General features: G+C 38.5%; 1 protein-coding gene across 4 annotated transcripts in view; it reads right to left on the bottom strand.

Annotated features, from left to right (window-relative positions):
- MRRF (mitochondrial ribosome recycling factor) overlaps positions 1-23,086 on the bottom strand; it is a 70,069-nt gene that overhangs the window by 45,375 nt on the left and 1,608 nt on the right. For all 4 annotated transcript variants that reach the window (XM_032478362.1, XM_032478363.1, XM_032478365.1 and 1 more), the window contains exons 2-5: positions 19,697-19,908; positions 11,899-12,054; positions 7,820-7,938; positions 2,080-2,171 (exon numbers count right to left, since the gene is read on the bottom strand). In XM_032478362.1, the coding sequence (XP_032334253.1) occupies positions 2,080-2,171; positions 7,820-7,938; positions 11,899-12,054; positions 19,697-19,880 (551 nt within the window). In that variant the 5' untranslated portion in view covers positions 19,881-19,908. The remainder of the gene's footprint in view (positions 1-2,079; positions 2,172-7,819; positions 7,939-11,898; positions 12,055-19,696; positions 19,909-23,086) is intronic.

The raw sequence follows: 23,086 nt of genomic DNA, 5'->3' as shown, positions 1-23,086 counted from the left end.
GTGGTCTTGAGCAAGTCCCTTAATTTTTCTGATTTTCAGTTTTTTTCATCTATAAACTGTGGGTACGAGTAAATTCCACAAGTAAGCTGCAGGTCATATAAACAAGAGGCCTGGCACAGCCTTGAATTCCACAAAGGCAAATATCAGGTCCGTACATCCCCAGCACCCAGCACAGAGGCTAGTGCATAACACAATTGTAGAAAATTTGCTAAGCAAATCAATGAACTAACCAGGCAAACAGGTACTGGACTTGAACCCAGGTCTATGCTTCTTAAACACTATGTTATATTGCTCCCATTTCACATGACTTGAAAGCAGAGTGTTAATTCGGACTTACGGAGTACTGAGCACATGATGGAATAAGGCAGCTGTTTTCTGCCATAAAGCAGGAAAAAAGTTCAGTGGGGAAAGTTCCTGGACTCTCGGTGTTGGTATTAATTCTAGCTGCTAGCATGGGTGCATCACGATGCTTTGGACTCAACTAAACCTGGCCTCAGCTTCAGCATAACCTGTGTGATCTCAGAGATATCACTTTACCTCTCTGAGCCTAAATTTTCACACCTGGAAAGAACCTACTTTACAGAGGTTGTGTGACAAATGAGGTGATACGTGTAAAGGAATACAGGATGCTTGTAGCACAGAATGACTTGGCATGCAACACATTCCATCTCCCTTCTAGTTATTTGGAAACTTCATCCATTCATTTCATTTAGGTCTCTGCTCCAATGCCACTTCCTTCCTGAACCTTCCTGTCTACAATAAAACCCCCAACTCTATCCCCTTAGCTTGCTTACTTTTTTCTTCACTATCCTTATCATCACCTGCCATTACATTACACATTTATTTATTTCCCCATTTACTGTGCCTACTTGACTATAAAGTAATGCCTGGGAGGATGGAGACTTCTTGTTGTTTTGTTTACTGTTCTATCTCAATATCTAAGAAAGTACCTGGCATGCAGTTTGTGCTTAATAAATATTTGTTGAATGACTGAATGAATGAATTCAACACTTATTTGGGACTTGTTATATATGAGGCAGTGTGTAGGAATAGGGATTTAAAGGTAATTAAGAAATGAAATTACAGGAGAAACGAATTCTGCCTGCTACGGCATCTGAGAAGATTCTCATCTCACCCGGACCACTACAGTGGCCTCCTGACTCTTCTCCCTGTGTTTACCCTGCCTCCAACATTCCATGTGTTACTCAGCAGCCAGAGAGACTCCAGAAAAGTCAACATCAGATCAGGTCTTCTGCTTAAGTGCTCCCAGTGGCTTCCCACTACAGTCAGAGTACAGCCCAAACTCCTCACCACAGCCTGTAACACCCAGAGCACCATCCTCTCACTGGTCCCACCCCATCTCCTATCAGTCCCTCCCTCCCTCCATGTGTTTCAGACACAACAACTTTCTCTTCCTCAAACATGTCAAGGTCTTGTCATTTCTTTTCTTTTTTAATTTGAAAATAAACATGTTTTCATGCATTTAAAACTCTTAAGTTCTCCATATTTATACAATTAACAATATTCTGTTCTTATGCCTAAAATTCTTCAACAAGCAAGGACTAATGTGAAAACGACTCTGTAAGGAACCTGAGTTAGAGATTACAAGCATCAAAGTCTTTTCTGAGTCAGGGCCTTTGTGCTGTCTGCTCACTCTGCCTAGAAAGCTCTCCCCCTAGCCTGGCTCTCTCTCAATATTCAACTGTCAGCGAAAATGTTACCTCTTTAAAGAGTCTTTCCCAGCTAAAGCTGTCCCTGCCACCATCACCTCATCAAGTTGCTCTCTACTGGATCACATTACCTTTCTTTCCGCATAGCATTTCATTTTCTGGAATGACTTTCCCTATTTATGTGTCCTATCTTCCCAACCAGGATGTAAAATACATGAAGACAAAAACTTTGTCAAGTTTACTGCTGCATCTGACTCAGTAAACTGGATCTCAAAAGATGCTGGAGTTTGCCAGGATGAGAGGTATAGGTAAAGTATGCTGTTGGCCTAACAGTATCATGGAGTGTTGATTTCCTTCCAAAGACAACTGCCCCATTGCATCAAAATATGCGAATTTCAGCCAGACTTACTTGGGAATGGGTACCCGAATTAGCGTCCCTTCCACTTCTGGGTTCAGATTCATTCCACTTTCTCTTATAGCCTTGATAGCTGCAGCTGTACACTGAAAACCAGATCAAAAGGTAAACAGAATTAGTAAATAATTATTACCAGATGCAAGCCCTCTGTCGATAACTGGCAACCCATCTTGGCAGAACATGGAAACATTTAGTTCTGTTACCAGTAAGATCAGGAAGTTACATTGGTGTAGAGTGCTTTGATCAAGCTGAATAGCAAACTATGTCCACTCCTGGTACCAGTGTACTGCGGGAGGGAAAAAAGCAAAGAGAAGGAAAAAATAAAAAGAAAACAGCTCTGCTTCTTTGAAAAGATTTCAATGGTTTGAGGCAACACAGATCAAAACCACAATAAATTCTCTAGGGAGGGGGGCTGGACTGTGCAAAGATTGGTGTAAAGACAGCTGAAAGATTTTATACATTAAAAATTCCAGCTGACATTTTACACTCAAAATATACCAGTGGTGATTTGGAATGAGTAAATAAATTTAACTCATTCGCATCTACGTGCACATCAACCTCACTCATGCTTTGGCATGAGCAATGAATCTCTGCTGCTGTGTGCTCCAAGAAAGGTAGTACAGTATACCAGTTACAAGCATGGGCTTTGGAGTCAAAAAGATCTCAGTTCAAATACCAAGTCTGCTAACCATGTGACCCTGGGCAACATGCTTGACCTCTCTGAGCCTCCATGTCGTAACGTGAGACCATGTGGTACTATATCTCAGGGAGGATGAAATGAGGTAACATGAGCAATGCATCCTGCTCTGTGCCTGGGTGCCTGTAACACCCAGGCAAGGGGCGCTATTTTATAAACTTATTACATAAAGGTAAGAATGCACAAAACCCCCAAATTAGGCTGAGCTGATGCCATCACTTAGCTGATGCCCTGCTGTCCTGACATCCTCCAGGGTCTTCTCGGACACAGTCTAGTTCTCTAACGTGCCAGGTGGCACACTGCTACATTGATTGCCCAAAGTGCCTCGTCTCACCTCAAGCAACATTATAACCACACCTAGCTCATAATCCTAAAGTATAAAAGAAAACAGTGTGGAAGAGAGGTCACTTCACTGGCATGACAGCATGGAATTCATAAAAACAAGGCCTTTGACATTTTCAAAAGAATTTTAGGTTTGACCAGAGCCAGTCCACATCACTTGGATTCACAGAGTCAATTCCCAGCCTTGAGTTCCTCCCTATACTTTCTGGTTTAAATAAATTTGTTGCACACCTATTCTACTTTTCCAGGTTTTGTTTTGTTTTTTGAAGGGAGTCCCTAAAAAGCTTCTCCATTACATTCTAAAATGACCTTAATTCTACAGGGACATGAGGTATTACCATAAGGTCAAAAAGACAAACTAGTGTTCCACATGCAGATAAACCATCCCCTTGGGAGGCTATACTCAGAATCTAACAGTGTGGTCACCGCTTAAAATTGTAAACTCTTAAAATGTACCTCTGACCACAGACTACTGGGGCTGGAAGAGAGTTTGGACATCATCAGGTACAGTCCCTTCCTTATGTATGCAGGGACCCACTCAAAAAGGTCACATCCCTAAGCACAGAGACAGTCCCTGAGAGCCAAGAGCAATGGCATGAGGACCACACCCATCACCTTCAGGTTACTGGCAGAGCTAAGAGAAGAGTCTGGGCTCCTCAACTCTCTATCCAGTGATATTATTACTCTGGCTCTATTTTTTTTCCACATCCCCTAGCTCAATGTATTCAGTCATTTTGGCACAGGGAATTTGATCTTTTTTTAATAGCCAAAAAGAATCTGGAATTAGGTCTGGTGTATAAAGGGTATGGCCAAGGCAAATAAAAGAGTTGGATAAAGAAATGAAATTTTCCTCTGCAAGAGAACTGCCACCTCCCTTAATGAAATGAAACACAGATTTTTAAAGTTAGCAGTAAGGGGAGAATCACCACATTGAAGGAGTGGCCTGATTTCAAGTCTCCCAATCCTCGTCTTCTGAAGCTTCTCACTGAATGACGGACAACTCAGCTGTAACCATCACCCTTCCACAGTCTGGACCAAGTGTTGCCACACAACCTTCCCAGGCAGGCATGGGAGCAGCCACTGCTGTTTCCAAGCTGGGCAGGAATTGTATCTCAATATTTACATCTTCCCAGTCTAAGACTCAGTGCCAAGCACATGGTAAGTGCTCAGGAAAAGCTTATTGAATAAGCATATTAATGCACTGGCTCAGATCTGTGCATTAATATACTTATGCAACGAGCTTTTTTGAAAAGCCTTATGTTATACTATTTTATGCTTGTTCTGTGTCTTTCACATGCAGAAAAAAATGTGAATCAGGAGAGATTTCATTTGCAAAAAAGACCTACTAAAAGAGGTTGTTCTTCAAAAATATTCTAAATATGTATACTTTAGTTTGATCTGGTGGGACACAGAAACTCAGGGAATTATAATCATTTTCCCTACATGACTTTGGAACTACTCATGGTTCAGACAAAAAGGTATATATTTCTATTGCATTTCCATCTCTTAGCCTTTATCCCCTCATTGAAGTGATGCCCACCAGTACCCAAAGGCAAACAGCAACACTAACCCACTGGTTGTGGCTGCCTGGAGTCCCTTGTTGAGAAAGATCACAGATCCCACCTGGGGTCAGGCAGGAAAGAGTGCTGTGATCCATCAGCAATGTCTGCTGTTACTACTTTTAAACTAATAAACCTAACTCACTCACATCTACACTCATACCTAGTGCGTGTCTATGCTAAAGGACAAGAGACAGGTGAACAAGTCCTTTGACAGTTTGGGTTTAAGGCAACAGCTGACTTGCAGGGACTCAAAAAAATATCTGTTGAATTAATGAACGGACAGTGAAAGGAGCAGAGGCTTCAGTGCTGAACAGACCTGCTCAAATCTCTGCTCAATCACACCAGTGTGAACCTGAGGAAGAGAGTCTACTTCTCTGAGCCTCAGTCACCTCACCTATAAAATGGAATAAATAATGTTTAATTTCAGAGAGTATTTGTGTCGATCACATGAAACAAAGCATGAGAAAGTAGTGTCTGGTAACACCGGAGATGCTCAACACACATTTGCTTTCTTCCTTCTATGAGAGCAATAATGGAGCCTACAGAATTTTCTTTTTTTTAATTTGCCTTGTTCAAATCACGCTGTGGTTTTTCACTCCCTTCTTTTCTTTCCCATCATTAACTCTAGCTGCAGGCAAGTTTATGGAAGGCAGCAACCGTGTGTATCATTTATCAAGCAGGACACATGCTAAACAAATGCAATGCAGTTTTCTGTACTCAATGCATTTGAAAAGATTATGCATGTAAATCTGCACCGTGTCTCTACGGCATGACACAGAAATGTTCAGGTCTGAAAAGAAAGCCAACCGCATGTGAAACAGAAAGGAATTATATAAACACCGAGAGGATTAGCTCAGCATTTTGAACCTATAAACCTGGGTACTCCATGGACAGCTTCTAAACTAGAGGAAGGAAATGTTTAGTTAGAGCTATTTGTTTAATATATACACCAGATGAGATAAAGGAATTCAAAAGACAATGTAACTCACACTTCCTCACTCTGTCCTTGTAAAGAACCTCCCTACTGAGATGATTGTAGATGTTTTTTTTTCCAAAACCCAGAGAATTTCAACTTGGAGAAATGGCAAAGAAGCTTTGCTTGAAAAATGAAGATATACTCCAACTTCCTAAGAAAAAATTAAGCTGTTAATACCTCCTCCTGCCTCATAAGATGCTCTGGTGGCCAATCAGATGCTTCTTCTGTGAATGCCATTTGCTATTTAATAACAGAAGTGGCTGGCTCTGAAAAGCAATCTGCCTGATGAGGTCTTCAAGCTGTGTAATCAGGAGGCTATTCCCTAAATTGGCCCGCAGTGCCTATGGGATTAGATGAACAAGGTGGAGAGGCCTCAGTGGTTCAGAGGGGGCCAGAAAGGGAAAGAGTTGACAGTTCCCTTTCTGTCCATCTCTCTGCTCCTCAGTAACCCCAGGAATGAGTGTCTCCCTTCCATCAACCTAATGACAAGTATACTTTCATCTGAGGAAAACTTACTGAGTGTGTCCATGTGCCATGCACTGCATTACGTGCTGGACAAAATGTGCAATTTAGATATGACTCCTACATTCCAAGCTTATAATCTAGTGAAAGCAAGATGGAAAATTAAGATGTAAAGAATTATGCATAACTATTAATAATGATAAGTACAATGAAGGAAAAGAATCGTGTTGTAAAAAGTGGTTAATGTGGAGGAACAACTGAGATTGGGTAGATTAGGGAAGGCTTTCCTGAGAAAGTAATGTCAGTTGTGATCCAAAATATGCGCAGCAATTAGTCAGACAAGCGCGTTCTAAGAAAAGGGAACAGAATATGCAAAGGCCCCAAGGATGTAAAGGGAATGAGGAACTGAAAGGCTAGCGTGGTGAGAGCAGTGTGCAAGAATGACCGTGGGACTGGAGGGTTTGCAGAGACAGGCCGGGGCCATATCATGCAAAGCCTTCCAGGCCATGGTCATCTTTTTCTTAAAGATACTTGAAGCCAATGATACACTGAGTGCCTGGGAATGACATAACCCAATATATATTTTTTAAAGCTCGCTCTGGCTGTAATATGGAAAATAGAGATGGGGAGTAGTGAGTAACAGCCCCCCACAAGTGTGGCTGGCACATCAGCTACAAGAGTGCTCTGATTTGAAATGGTTCATTCATAGCAAGGGTTTTCTCTTACTCAAATCTCTAATCCAGTTTGTCAAATTCAGCAGGGTCAACTTGAGTCTACGTCTTTGGGCTAGAACTACTGAAAGAGACCATCGGAATAGGGAGGGACTTCAGATTCCTTCAGCTCATAGTAACAGATAAGGAAATGGAGGCCCAGAGTGATGCAACCTACACAAGGCCAAACAGCCAGCTGGTGGGAGAGATGGGACCAGATTCCAGGTCCTCTAGGACTCCCAATTCAGGTCAATTCCTACTGGACCAATAAGGAAAGGCCCATTTATCTTCCTCACCTAGACTGAAAATCACAGCCTCAAGGTTGCAGTGACCTAATGCAACCCACCTTCCAGCCTTGGAAGCACTGTGCTCTGTGCAATATTCTACAAGGGTCAGTCCAGTTTGAAAGGAATGTGAATTCCTGGAAGGTCTGCTCCAAATACTAATGCAGAAGTCACAAACTGGTGGCCCACAGGCCAAACAAGGCCCATTAATATGTTGTCACAGTCTTAAAATAAAACAAACAAAAAAAGGGAATTAGTTATCAATAGTTAACAAAGAATTTACATAAAATTTGGGTTATTGGCTGCTTCTGTAAGTTAAAATCTTAGTATCTGGTAATATCTGACTCCCAGGCCTGCATTTCTGCCTGGGAAGGATCAGCGGGAGCTGGGCAGAGGCTACCACAGCCCCTCCACGACAGCCAAGGGCCAGTCCCCACATTTTCACTATTGTTCTCTTAGATGGGGCCTGTCTCAGTATTCAGATTATTTGCCTGGCCTCTACAGTGTTTGAGTTAAACAGAAAAGGAATTTAGAAACAGGAAGAGAGCTTTTCCTTGTCTTTAAGTTCCCTTAATTATGCTTTCTCTCTTGTTCCATCCCAAACTGGAGAGAATACTTCCTCCTGACTTGACCCAGCCTCCTCAATTCCAAAAGAGAAAAAGAGACCACAGAGAGGGACCCTTTCAGCCAGGCCACCTTACCTCTGGGAAGCTGGCCATATTCACCAAAATTAGCTGTGGCGACTTCATGGAGATCTGGCCAATCTGGTTTAAAGCAAGCTTCCCATTAGCAGTTACCACCGTGATATGATCAAGGGATCCTAAAAGAAAAATGTAGGGTCTTAGAATTCAGAAGGACTTCAGCAGGCCCACATCTAAGTCTCTATCAAATTCAGATTCAACTAATATTTAGGGTCCCTTATTAACATGGTAAGACAGTTCAAGAGGCTTTCATGGGAGCGGCGGTGTCATGTGATGGAAAGAGCTTTGACATGTTGACAGAACTAGGATGGAATTCCTTACCAGCAACCAGGGTGGCCAACTGTCCTGGTCTGCCTGGCCCTGAGCAGTTTTCTGTGACATCGAACTTTGAGAACTAAAAGAAAAGAGTACTGGTCACCTCCCAGTAAGTTGGCCATTTACTAACCATGAAACCTCAGGCAAGTTATTTACCTTCTCTGTAACTTAGTTTCCAACTCAACTAAAAAATGACGACTTTACAGGATTATAGTGAGGATTATAACAAAATATAAGCAAGTGACTATACAATAAACACCAAAAAATAAACATAAAAAAGGTACTGACTAGTCTTTTGAGTTTTTACAACTGGCCCATAACACTGGATCACTATCTCCACTGCACACACAGAGAAGTGGGGAGGTTAAAGGGACCAAGATTATGGAGCTAACAAAAGGAAAACGGAGCAGGAGCCCAGCCCCAACTCAGGTGTGCTTAATTCCAGCTCTAATCAAGCCTCTTTCCCTGATCAGTGTAACTCAAATTTGGCTGTGTATCAGAATCCCCAGGGAGTTTTTTAATTTAGATTTCGAGGCTCCACTATCCCACACCCCCAGAGATCCTGATTCCACAGGTGCTTGGGAAGCCTGTGATTTGGTGGGAGCTTGTAAGTTTTTTTATTTAAAGATCACCACATGATTCTGACATGCAGCCAGGTTTGAAACTGTTCCCTTATACCACCTTGATTTTGGCACTTAGATCCCCTTTAGGAAGGGCGGGGGGAGACACCATTACTACTTCACTGTTATCCTGGATCTGATCTCTGTCCACATCTGAACTCTGGAAAACCCCGGGCAAAATTTTCTTGCCAAGAAGGTAAGCATATACTTACAGATGGAAAAATGGCATTATTCAGACTCCCTGATTTCCCATGCAAATGAGAACTAGGAGAAAAATCTTACCATTCATAGTAAGAACCACTCATGGATGGTTCATCCTGATACACAAAGAGTAACAGTGAGAGGAAAGGGTCTTTTGAACAAATTGGGAGTTGTCCTGGCAAACTGTTAGAATAACGCAGCACCATATGATGGCCCAAAGGTCTGATTTGAAACGCAGTACTCAGCTCAATGCCATCACAAGCTAGAAGGCTGTTGACACCACTGGCTTCAATCTGGAAAAGTCCATGATTCTAAAGACCAATGACCTGGGTTCAAATACCAACCCTGCCACTTCCTGACTGTGTGACCCTGGGAAGGTCCTTTCAACCTTTTGGGCGTCTGTTTCCTGATTTCTAAATGGGGCATTAAAATCGTACTTATCTCACAGGGTTGTTATGGGTATTAAATGAAAGAGTTTATGGAAAGCTCTTATAACTGTGTCCTGGCATATACAAGGGCCCAATAAATGCTAACTATTATTATTACTTCTCAATTTTCTCCTGTATTTTAACCAAACTAACCTACTTATAATTTTCTAATACAGCCCGTCCTCTCTTGCGTCAGGACCCTTAGCATATATTTTTCCTTCTACTGAGGATGCCCTTCTCTGCTCAGATAACTCCTGCTCACTCTTTAACACTCAGCTATGATGGCATCTAATCTCAAAAATCCTGTCTGACCTCCTAGGCTGGATTATAAACCCCTTTAGGAGCTCCCGAGGATCCTGTGCACACTCTTATAATAATGATAACCATTATTTACTGAATACTTCCTATGGCAGGATGCAGTGCTAAATGCTTTCTATACTGGATTTACTTTCATTATCACAATAACCCCATGAGACAGTTCCACTATTTTACAGATGCAGAAACTGAGACATAGAGAATAACCTGTCCAAGGTCACAAGAGCTCTTAATAATGGAGCCTGAAATCAAAACCCAGGTCTGATCAACTCCAAAGCCAGGGTCTTGACTGCTCTGCTTTGCTATATGGTTTTACACACATTGGTTTACTTGTCTGTCCCTTCATATTAGGATCTAGGCTATTGGAAGGTGGAAACAATATCTTTCCTCTCTATCTATTGCACCTGTAATCAGCACAGAATACGTGCTCACTAATGCTGTGATGAATAAATAAATGAATGGATGGATGGATGGATGGATGGATGAGAGAGGGCAAGAATGAACAAATGAATAAACTTGTATTTTAGACGACTATTAAAGCACTCAACTATCTTGGAGATAGGAACTGCTGATAGATAGACAGGGGTGTAAGAGGAAAAGTGCCCGCTGGTTCAGACAGTAATGAAAGATGATATGGAAGGATCTGGCAAAAAAAAAGACTGGCTAAGTTCAGCCTGCTTCACCCAGTCTCTTCATGGCCCCAAGTTCTACACAGAACACTGCACAAACATAACCCTGAAGAGAAAGAAGCAAAGAGGAAATACCAACGGGAGGCCTTTTGAAAATGGATCTAAATTCAGCCTTCCTGACTTGCCATTAGATCCTTTGCCACAGAAGTCCCAACATGGGCTTTTCAGTATGCAACTACGGTGGTTACCATTCCCTAAATCCGTATCGACATAATGCATCAAATCCTTTTCCCTCAATCTGTCCCCAGCGAGAATCTCCCTCAGCCTCATTCTGCCCCTCATTTTTGCAGAGGTTAACATTTAACAAATTACACTCCCAACCTCCTTCCAGGCCCATCATCTTTTTAAGTTCAACAAGAGCGGAGCTTGCTGGCTAATTTTAAGTATCACATTTCTCCCTGAGCTCCTCTCAAACTGCTCTCTGGTTTCGGCTGCAGAATGTTAACAGGCCAGAAAGCACAGGGGAGACAAAGCACTTTATCAGCTTCATACCTAAAATAATAAGCAAGTTTAAAATAAACAGTTGGGAGAGATTGAATGGCACGCTCTACTGTCAGCAAAGGCAGAAATGCCCCAGTCCAGGGTTGACCAATGACAGAATGGTCTTCTGGTTTCACACTGGATCTCGTCTCTGAACTGTGTGTGTTTCTGCTGGTGTTTATAAATGGAGGTGTGTATTTTTCCTTTCGTTTTCTTAGGAACAAGTTTATGAAATATTTTCTAGTTTCCTTATGAACTATCCTAACCAAGATGTGAGTAGGAGCAGCCCAAGCTCCCATAGATACTTTGAGACACCATCCCAGGCTTGACTCCAGAATGATGACAATTTCCAAAAGGCCAATTTAACAGCAGTTGGATTTTTCCTGCCTGCCTGCACCATTAGCTGACAACTCACTTCTTCCATCACATCTGCAAACAGTTCTCCTAGAGAGTTCTGACATTTCCCGCTTAGAAAAGCCACTTTCAGGAAGTTATTAACCCAAACGGAATCTCCCTGGTCGAGCTCGGGGGTAAAGAGATGCCTCAGGTGGGCAGGTTTGCAGCAAGTTGGTTCTTAGCAAGTGATCAGAATGGCCAAACAGGACAAGCTGGAAAAATCAGACAGAAGATGTCAGCTACTGTGAGTGTTCATAGTACAGCATTAAAAAACCTCCCATTTTTTGAGAGTATAATTCCATAAGAGCAAAGACCATGCCTATTTTTGTTCACCTTTGTGTGCCAGCACAATGCCTAGTTCATAGAAGACAAATATTTGCTACATGGACAAATGTAGTTTTAAGTATGTGTCAGGCACTGTGCTAGGACTGTTACACATGTTACCTCATTTATTTTCATACCCATCCCAAAGCCATAAGGTAGGAATTAGACAAGAAAACTGAAGACCAGAGAAGTAAAGTAACTGCCCATGGTCACCAATTAGTAAGTGACAAGACTGGAACTATAACCTAGCTCTACCAACGCAGTGCGCTTTCCACGAAGCCCCTTTCCAAAGTACTGATTCAGTCACTAACCTGGTGAGGTCCTTATATTGACAGTCTTATTGAAATTATCCTTGAGTGCTTCTATTACAGACTTCATTTCTTCATCCACATCTTTCAGGCTGATTATATCCTCAACCAAGGCAGTGTTAAGATTCATTCTGGTTTGGGACTGTCCTTTCCCTTTGGCTAGAAAGTCAACATGCAATGATTAAAAGAACAGCAGCATAATTAGAGACAATAGACAATTAGTTAAGAAGTGCCTACTAGAAGTGCATGTGCAGGGCAAAATGCCAAGTGCTGGAAAATTACAGAACAATATCACTACCCTAAGAAAGAGCCTACATTTACTGTCTTGCATTGTGCAAAACACTTTCTCAGATATTAGCGAAGGCACAGGTTTTATAATGAGACATCCCAGGTGAAAATCTGCGCTATAATGAATACTACTTTTATGAACCTGAGCAAGTTACTCTACTTTTCTGACACCAGGTTCCTTACCTGTAAAACAGGAATAATAACATCTATATTGTCAGGCTGCTACAAGGATACAAATGAAGTAATTCAAATGCCTAAAGGAGCAGTAGCCACATGGCAGACACATCATTAGTGAATTCCTTATTTTTCAGAAAAATAAACAGAAGATGAGAAAGGTAAAGTGACTTGCCTAATGTCACAAGGTCATGAAAGAGTAAAGCCAAGGTTTGGTCCCAGGTCTGCCTAATTTTAAACCAATGAACTTTCCATTAGACTGTCTCCACAAAATGTAATTGGAGATACAGAAAATAAATTAATTCATTTAAAAATGAATACCAAGACAAGGACAGGCAAAATTTCTGATGACTGATACAGACAAAAGGAACAAAAGTAGATTAGCAACATTAAACACCACCAGCGGTAGTGACAATGGCTTATATTTTAGAAAACTAACAATTGGGGAACTGAATAAAATTCTATTTTATATCTAAACCATCACAGCAACTTCTCATATATATCTATAATGTGTATATGCATAGGTCACTCCCGTGAGTAACATATTCTTGCATTTCTTTTTGGAGGCTGTGGAAAGGAAAAGAAAAAGAAAAATACTTAAGTAATATTATCCTACACTTGTTTATTCATTAAATGTTTACCAGACATGTATTGAGGTCACTTACAACAACTTTTATTGAAGACCTACAGTGAGCTAGGTCCTTTGCTATCTGTATACCATATTTTAATTTGCAATGCAATTTTGAGTATATTCTTCCATTAGATATTCAAAGCAGCTCTGTGAGGTATGAAGAACATGGATTATTATTGTCCCCATTGTACAGATGGGGAATCTGAGGCACAAGCTGTTCAAATGTTTTGCCCAAAGTAACCAACCAATAAGCAGCAGAGTGATTTTTATTTGAACATTTATTTGCTTGTGTCACAATCTTGCATGAAACCTCACTGCTCTTAAGTTAACAGGCTAATGGCTTAGACTTTTCAGAACTGATGAAAGAGTTGAATCTTCAGATTTAGAAACATGAGTTCCAAACAGGGTAATAAAAGTAAATTCACACTTAGACATCTTGTGAATGCAGAAAACCAAGGACAAAAAGATTGTGAAAATAGTCAAAGAGAAAAGACAAATTATCCATAAGGATCAAAATTTAGAAAAACAGTGACAATAGAAGCTAGAAATAATTTCCAAGAGCAAGAATTGAAGCTAGAAACAATGGAAATAATATCTTCAACTTTAGTTTTAAGGCAAGTATGTGTGTTAAAAAATTTAAGTTATGCCCATTGATATCAGAATGGATAAACATTATTTATGAATGAAATACTATACAACCATAAGAAAATATCTACAACTACACAGAAAAACTTAAATGAATCTCACAAACATAAACTTAAGCAAAGAGGCTAGACACAAGAATCCATGCTGTACAGTGCAAAATCCAGGTACAAGAACATATACTAAACAGTGTAATAAACAAAACTAATTCATGCCATTAGAAGTTAGTTTAACAGTTACCTACAAGAGGTAGAGGGTAGCAAGTGACTAGAAGGGAGCATAAGGGAGACTTTGATGTGCTGGGAATGTTCTGGGTTTTTTTATTTGGGTGCTGATTATGTAAGTGGTTTCAGTTTGTGAAAATTATCAAGCCGTTTTCTTACAATACCTATGCTTTTTCAAAAAAAACTGTAGTGTAATTGATTTATAACATTGTGTTAGTTTCAGGTGTATGCTGCACTTTTCTATAGGTGCTTTTTTATTTTAATAAAAGGATAAAAAAAGAAATTAAAACATTTCCTTCCTTCCAAGGAAGCAGAGATGAACAAAGAGGACTAAACAAAATTGATTAATCCAACAGAAAGGAGAAAAGAAGAAAAAGACACAAAGAAAACCTCAATAAAGAGAAAGTACAAAATAACAGAAATACAAATACTTGGTAATCACAATAAATATAAACAGACCAAAAGGAACAGTTAAAAGCTACAGATTTTCTGTAAGATTTTTTAAAATCTAGTCATACACATATATACAAGAGGTTTTATAAAAACATAAGATTACAGAAAGTTTAATGTATAGGAATGAGAAAATTATAACCCTTGGAAATATTAACCAAAAGGCTGGTGTAGCTACATTAGTATAAGAAAAATAGATTTTATGACATATTGCATCATTAGAAATGAGGACCACTTCATAATGATAACAAAAACAATTCACCAGAAAGATAAAACAGTTCTGAGCTTAAATATACTCAAGAATATAAAGCCTCAGAATTGAAAGAAAAAACTGATGAATCTACAATCATACTAGGAAATTTTAATATATCTTTCTTGGTAACTGATAAATTGAGTAAATTAAAAAACCAAAATTTGATCAACACAATTAATCAACTTGATCTAATGACTATACATAGAACCATACACCTAAGAATAAGAGAACACACATTCTTCTCAAGTAAATCGGACCTTTAGACAGAATGACCATGTTCTATCCCACAAAGCAAATCTCATCAAATCTCAAAGAATATCATGTACCATACTATACCACACAGACCACATTTTCTGACCACATTGGGTTTAAGCTAACTCACCAAAAGACATTATGTTTGAAAATTTTCAAACACTTCAAAACAACTCATGGACTAAAGAAAAATGAATAATGGAAAATTTTAAATGTTTAAAATGACAGTAAAAATACTATTTATCAAAAACTTGTAAGAACCACCTGAAGTTGTATTTAGAAATGTATAGCCTTAAAGGCTTATAAGAAAATAACAAAAGTCAAAAATTAATGAACTGCCCAGCTCAAAGAATAGAAAAAGAACAATGACATGGGAGAAAGTAAACAATATAGAACAGAAGCCAATAAAAATCGAGAGGTCAACAAAATTAAAAGCTCTGCTTTTAAAAGCTTATAAAATTGACAAACTTCTATCAAGAATAATTGATTAAAAAAGGGAAGTAGACACAAATAAATAATATTAAAAAGAAAAGGGGGATACAATTATCAAAACAGTAGAGATTTTAATAATCTTAAGAGACTATTACAGAAAACTTTGCCAAGAACTTTGAAAACTTGGGAAAAAATGAAAACTCTACTATGAATATGAAATTCACTAAAACTAAGTCAAGAAAAAAGAAAATGTAAGCAGCCTTATAGTCATTAAAGAAGTTGAATCTATGATTTAAATTCTACACACGCACATACACACGCACACACACAATACCAGGTCTAGATGACTTTACAGGTAAATTCTATCAGTTGTGCAAGTAATTGATAACCCTGATCTTATACCTACCATCCCATTAAGAGAGAAAAAGAGAGAGAGGGGAACTCCCCAACTCAGTATGAGACTAATAATAGTCTTGATACCAAAACCAGGCAAGGATAATACTAGAAAGTTATGCTCATCAATATCTGAAAGTTATATTAAGAGTAATCTCACCTGCAAATATAGACTTAAAACCCCTAAATTAATATTAGCAAACCAAGTCCAATGTATGTATATACAGATTATGTATCAAGTAATATATATACAGATTACACATTAAGAGCAAGTAGGGCTTATACCAAGAATTGCAAAAGTGATTTAACATCAGAAAAAGGTATTGATGTTGAGTCACATGAACAGATTAAAAGATTTTTAAAAATATGATCATCTCAATAAATGCAGTAAGAGCACCGACAAAACAAAAACTCAGCAAAACAGGAATAGAAGATACTTGCTTAAAAGAAAGACTACCGAAAAATAAAGCAAATACAACTCTTGATGTTAACATAGAAGAAATGTTCACCATAAAGTCAGGAATAAAACAAGCATGCTGGGTACCAACAATCACATTTATTCAAATTATATTAGAGTTCCTAGCTAATATAGTTGAAAGAAAGGAGGAAGGAAAGGGGAGGGGGGAGGAAGGAAAGAGGAAGGGGGAGGAAGGAAGGAAAAAAGAAGTAAAAGGTATACGTCATATGGGTCGGAAAGGGAAAAAAAATGAAGCTATCGTTATATACAGGTATTTTAATTATCTACCTAGAAAATTCAAAAGAATGTACGAACAACAGATCTAATAAAAGAGTTCAGCAAGGTTTCAAGGTATAAGATCACTGTATAATAATCAAAAGTATGCCTATTCACCAGCAACTAAATAGAACCCAGTCTGTAAAAAGATATAAGCTTAAAACAATAAGTCTTCCATAAAATAATACAGAATATACTTATGACCTTAAGGTAGGGAAAATTTTCTTAAATGGAAAAAAAAGCACTATCCACAAAGGAAAAGATTGCTAAATTGGACTACATTAAAACTAAGAACTTCTGTACACCAGAAATTAACACAACATTGTAAACTGACTATAATTTAAAAAATTAAAAAATAAAAACTTCTGTTCATCAAAAAACACCACGAAAAGAATGAAAGGCAATTATTACCAGCAATACATATATATGACAGAAGTTTTACCTTTAGAATTCTACTAATCAAATTTTTTAATGGGCAAAAGACTGGAAAGAGGATATCCAAATAGCCAACAAACGAATGAAAAGGTGTTCATCATTACTATTCATCAAGGAAATACAAATTAAAACCACAACTAGATATGTATATGTTAAAACTACACCCATGAGAATGGCTAGAATTAAAAAGGCCGACTATACCAAGTGTTCACAAGTACGTGGAGCAAATAGGAAGCTACAACACTCTCGGGAGGAGTATGACCTAGCATAACCACTTTGGAGAATTGTACGTACTGACACTGAATACATGGATAATCGAAGGCTCAGCAATCTCTCCTCTTGGTGTACGCCCAAGAGAAAGGCATACATATGGGCACCAAAATGCATGTACAAGAAGGTTCACGGCAGCATTATTTATTTTAGCTCAAAACTGGAAGCAACTCAAATATCCATCAACTCTAGAAAGCATACATAAATCGTGTGCATTCACTGGAAAACTACAAAGAGATAAAAATGCACCAACAACTACCACAGGCAACAACATGGACAAATCTTGCATATAGATTGTTGTCAAAAGAAGCCAGGCACTAAAGAATCCATACTGAGTTCAAAAAAGGCAAAGCTAATCGATGGCATGAAAGTCAAGATAGGGGTTTGTCTTTTGAAGAGTTAATAACTGAAAGGGACATGAGGGAAGCTTCCAGAGTACATGTGATGCTCTATATCTTAACCTGGGTGATGGTTACATGGTTGCATTTACTTTGTGAAAATTCACTGAGCCATACATTTACAATTTATGTATGCACTTTTCTGTATATATAATTCAAAAAGTTACTTTAAGACTGTATCATATACAAAAGTGCTAAAAATGATGATAGCCCAGATATAAACCTGATTAAAGAATGGTGCAAGATCTTTATGGAGAAAACTTGACAATATGATTATAAATTTTACAAAGAAAAGCAAAAGGCTAAGAAGAAAAGGAAAAAGCTAGTGTGTGGTGAGGGGAAAGATTTGTACCACTGGAGTCAGGACTTTATGACAGTGATTCAGGCATTAAGAAATTCAGTGCAGGGAGAGATGAGCAGTTCAACACATCAAGAGCTCGGAAATATACCACACATAGAAAGACACCTGACATATGACAGAGGAGGCATTACAAATCTGGGAGTAAAGAAGGGCTATTCAATAGTGAGGCTGACACACTTATTAACCATATAAAAAAGAAATAAAATTAGATTCCCTATCTCACATCATAATCAGAAATAAATTCCACACGGATTAAAAACACAAATACAAAAAGTAAAAACCTGTAAAATATTTAGAAGAAAATACAGAAGAATAGCTTTATGACTTTCAGATAGATAAGGGTTTGTTAAATAAGACATAAAAAGCACAAATGATAAAGGAAAGAACTGAAAAATATGACCGTTGAAACTTACGTTCGATGAAGGAACCATAAAGTAAAAAAGGCAAAGTAGATACTTGTCATGCATACAATCAACAAAGGATTAGCATTCCTAATACAGAAAAAAATCCAATTAATCCAAAGAAAAAGGTCAAATAACCAACTTTTTAAGGAGGCAGTCCAAGAAGACAAAAACTGAAGAGCTAATTAAATGTGAAAAGATGCTGCCATGCACCGTAGCTAGCATCTAGTGCCCTACAGGACTGCAAGGCTGTGGGCACCAGGAGCCCCCAGATTCCAGTTCTGCTGCTAACTGGATATGGTCATGGGCAAACGTCTTACATATGTACCTCAGGTTTCTCATTTGCAAAATGGTTAGATCTGTGCTTCACTAGATAATTATCAAGAATTTCTTTACTGGATAATTATAATCCATTCAATGGATAATTTTAAGGATCAAATTAACTTATTAAATGTATGTGAATTTAAAAAATATATATAATGCAACACACAGATCAAAAGTTATTGCTACTACCACTAATAACTGAATGTAAGTCTTCTATGCATTAATGCTCTCGCAGCAACTTGGTAATTTTCCTATGAACAGAAGAGGGAAGGTCTGAATGAAACCATAAAAAGAAAAGCAGTGGAAAAAATATTCAGCAGCATATTCCTAGCACCATCTTTAGGAGTGGACTCCCTGACTTACCACCGCAAATAGCACGTCTACTTGACAATGTTTTGTCATTCATTCATTCTTTCAACAACATTTTTTGATATATACTAAGTGTCAGTTCCTATTAGCTGCTAAACAAGAAATAGATTCTATCCTCACAAGGTCCAGTATGGAAGACATAACAAACAATAATCAATCCTCCAGTTAATTAATTAATGAGTGCTGTGCTAAGTACATCAAAGGTAAAATAACAGTGCACACGAGTGCATGTAACGAGGGACCTGATCCAGTCTAAGAGGCCAGGGAAGGCTTCACTGAGGAAGCAATATTTAAGCTGAGAACTGAGGTATATCAAAGTCTCGTTCTTGGATGACACAAGCCATTAAGATCACCCATCTAAATCCCCAGCTCTAATACCTCCTACCCAACAACCTGCTCGTTTTAATTTTACTTCCAACACAGATCTTCCAAGGAGAAAAGATGTTAATCCCTGCTACAAGTATTCTGGTTTACTTGGCACCTACACCTCTAATTCTAAATCTAAAAGAAATTAGGCATTTTCAGGGCCATGGTAACATATGAAGCAGCATGACTCCAAAAATGCCTAATTTCTTTTAGATTTAAAACAAGAGGTATAATAGATTGATACCATCTCTGTCACATGACCTTTTCACCTAATCAGCTGAACCATCTGAGACATCATTTCTTCATGTGGCAAGGGGAGAAATTCAGAACATTGCTGAGATTCCTTCCAGCTAGGATATTCAAGGACTAAACAAGACAGGAGTGAGGAGGTCATATGGTCTCTACCTTTGGCTTTCTTGGTAGCAAAATGACGGGCTGGTACAGCTGGATGGGCCACATATTGCCCGTGGTCATTTCGTCTTCCACTCATGGTCTTCATCGTAACTTCTGAAACAGGTCTGGTCAAGGCTGCAAGGGAATTGCAAAAGGCAGGGTGGACCAAGCGGAAGCACCTTAAACCCAAGGCCATGACTGAAGACAATCCTTATGAACATCCACTAAAAAGAATAAGACAAAAAGACACTGTAAGTAAAACAGACTCTACTACAACTTCAGACATTAATCTGTGCCAGTTAGCAAGCAAATCCTATCAATCAGTTTTGAGCTACGTGATAGGCAATTTAAATACATTATCTCTAATCCTCCTCCCAACAGCTGTACAAGGAAATAGGATTAGCTTCATTTTATAGGAGGAAGAAACTGAGGTTCACAGAGAATTAAGTAACTTGTTCACAGTCTACGGGACTCCAAATTGCCATGGTCTTTCCACTACACCAAATGCCTCTGAGTACACAGGGAATAGAGTTAAATAAATGCGCAGCAGCCTAAATCCTTAATGATGGCAATTAAACCTCTATAGGAGAAAAGGCCCAAAATCTTGATAAAGTTACACTATAAAGAGGAAGGGCAGAGCACTGGAAGAGGACTTTAAACTAAATAAAATCATTTCAACAGGCATAAAATGACTGGAAAATTCACATGACAGCATTTAATTAAAATTTTCTTTGGTTCCTTATGCACTGATTACCAATTAGAATGCACTTTAATGTGAGTCTGAAGCATGGTTGAGGTTTGAGGTCTGCCATGTTATAGAACGAAAGCTCTGGAAAATGCCACCCCCCTTGGTGTTAACACAAGTTACACATTATACTTCTCAGGTCTCTGACCATGGAAAGACGCTGGAGCCTACAGCTACCTCTGGGACAGAACACAGCTCCAGCTAACCAGCAAATGCAGCATTAATGGCTTCTGCCAGGAATCTGGCCATTATTACTCAGCTAAAAATTAGGAACAGTTAGCTTCAAATACCTGGAAGCTACCATCTTTGAAAAACAGTCCCATACCTCATTTAAAAAATCCCATCCTGAAATTCTGATGCAGTCTAACATCAGTATATAACAGTAACTGAATAAGAGCATGGGTTTTGCAGCCACAAGACTTAGACTCTAATCCCATCTCTACCAGTGACTAAATGCCCCTGAACATCTCTGCACCTTGATTTCCTCAAACTGTAAAATGAAGATAATTATAGTTATTTCTTAGGGTTGGGAATAACAAATGATTTAATGTAAGTAAAACACTGGGCACAGTGTCTAGTAGGCAGCAGGAGCAAACCTTCCCCAAAAAAGAATATCTATTGATAGCTAGCACCTTTCCTTTCAAAGATTTCCATGCCAGGGTCAGACACAATAAAGACATTTTGCATGTCATTCATTACTAACGTACAAGGAAGCCTGGATCACTGGATCTGGATAAAAATTTCAACTTTGGGCAATTTATTCCACGTTCGGGGGCATCACTTAACTCATTTTCAAAATGAGAAAAATAATTGTGTTCTTAAAATAAAATGAGATAGTGAATGCATGTAAAAACTTAGCACAGTGCCAGGAATATAGTACCTGCTTAATAAAGCTGGCTATCATTACTACCTTTTTTTTTTTTTTTAAGAAAAGCAAATGAGTTGCACAAAGGCAAATGACTTTTCCTGATGGAATTTTTAATAGCAAGAGAGGCTAGCTGTCAGTGATCAGTGTATGAAGTCAGTAAAAACAGAGCTACATTTAAAAATGGCAGCAATTTTTTCCTCTTCTTTAATTATTATCAATAGCTACTATCCATGGAGGCAGGTTTGGGCTGCTTGCTTTATGCATATGATTCATTTAATCCTCTCAACAATGCCACAAAGAAAGTACAATAATCTCCTTTTTATAGATATAGAAGCTGAGGCCTAAAGAGACTGTCACTGGCCAAGGGAATGGAGCTAATGGCTCTGCCCTATAGCAGCAAAACTGTTCACTGAAATCTGCCTCTGAAGTTTCTATATATAGGTTTTTGCCTAATATAGCCAATGCCTAACCCATACTTATGTCCAAATATGGCTGTATAATAAATAATGTGCTTTTTTAATTTTTAATCTACAGGGTCTCTTTCTGGTTGTCCCATTTAAGACAGGTTTCCTGGTGTTCCTGTTGCAGGTCATACTACTAATCCACAAAGCAACAGGAAATCAAAGTGGGTTAGAAATAAACAACCTTTGACAGAAAACGCAACCCAAAAGCAGACCCAGTACACGTGACCCGGAAGACAACTCTATAAATAAACCACATTGCTGAAATGCTTTAAGGGGTAGATTTTAATTGCACAGAAATCAGGAAACTTCAAAGTGTAAGTTCAACAAAGGCAGCCCCTTGGACCCTTTACCTTAAGAACACGCATACTAACACTCAGTTCAGCACAGAAGGTTGAGGAAAGGAACTGCTATGTTACAAGAGCCCAAGTATTATACAACAAAACTAATCCTACATTCAGAAAAAATGTGGCAGGAATTATCTGGGCTTTGGATGCAGTCTTGAACTGGAATCTCAGTTCGCCTACTTATTAGTTATGTGATCTTGGGTAGATCATCTGCTTCTCTGAGCTAGTTTCCATTGCATCTTTTATCATGTTGATATTAACAACTCTTTAAAAAGGTAATTATAACAATAACAATGGATCAATAGCTAGTAATTATATAGTGATAACTATGTGTCAGAAACAATTCTAAGTACTGTATTACATACGGTAGCTCATTTTTACCTCATGATAACCCTAAGAGATAAGTAAATTATTATACCCATTTTATGGATAAAGAAAAAGAGGTACAGATAAATAATTTGCCCCAGATTTTATCTCAGGCAATTTCATTCCAGAGTCTGTGCTCTTAACCACTATTCTATACTGTGTACATAAAACAGTACAATTACTGGCATTATTATTCAAACTGTTGAAATGGTTTAAAAACTACTTGAAGCACATATTCTCTACTCAAAGTTGAGGTTCTCAAAAGTTGAATTTTCCTGTTTTTCATAAAATTTCATAATTTTATAAAGAATCAGATGAGGAACACAAAGTCTTGGCTTATTCGCTGTCCCAGCAACCCCTACCAATCCAGCTGCATATTAGCTTATAATACGCACATTTTTATATACGTGGGTGTGCACATACAAGCCTTTGTTGTATATATAATACTTTCACATGGATTACCTTATTCCCACAATAACCAGGATTGTGATTACCACACACATTTTACAAAAAAGCAAACCAATCTTTCGTTTCCTTGAAAACTCTTCCTGTTCCAGAGCCTTCAAACATACTATTGAATCTGCTTGAAATGATCATCCCCCACTTCTTGAATAA

This window comes from Camelus ferus, chromosome 4, assembly GCF_009834535.1.
Source record: "Camelus ferus isolate YT-003-E chromosome 4, BCGSAC_Cfer_1.0, whole genome shotgun sequence".
In the NCBI taxonomy this organism is placed as follows: domain Eukaryota; kingdom Metazoa; phylum Chordata; class Mammalia; order Artiodactyla; family Camelidae; genus Camelus; species Camelus ferus.
The sequence above is the reverse complement of the archived record's forward strand: the minus strand, read 5'-3'. Positions and strand labels throughout refer to the sequence as shown.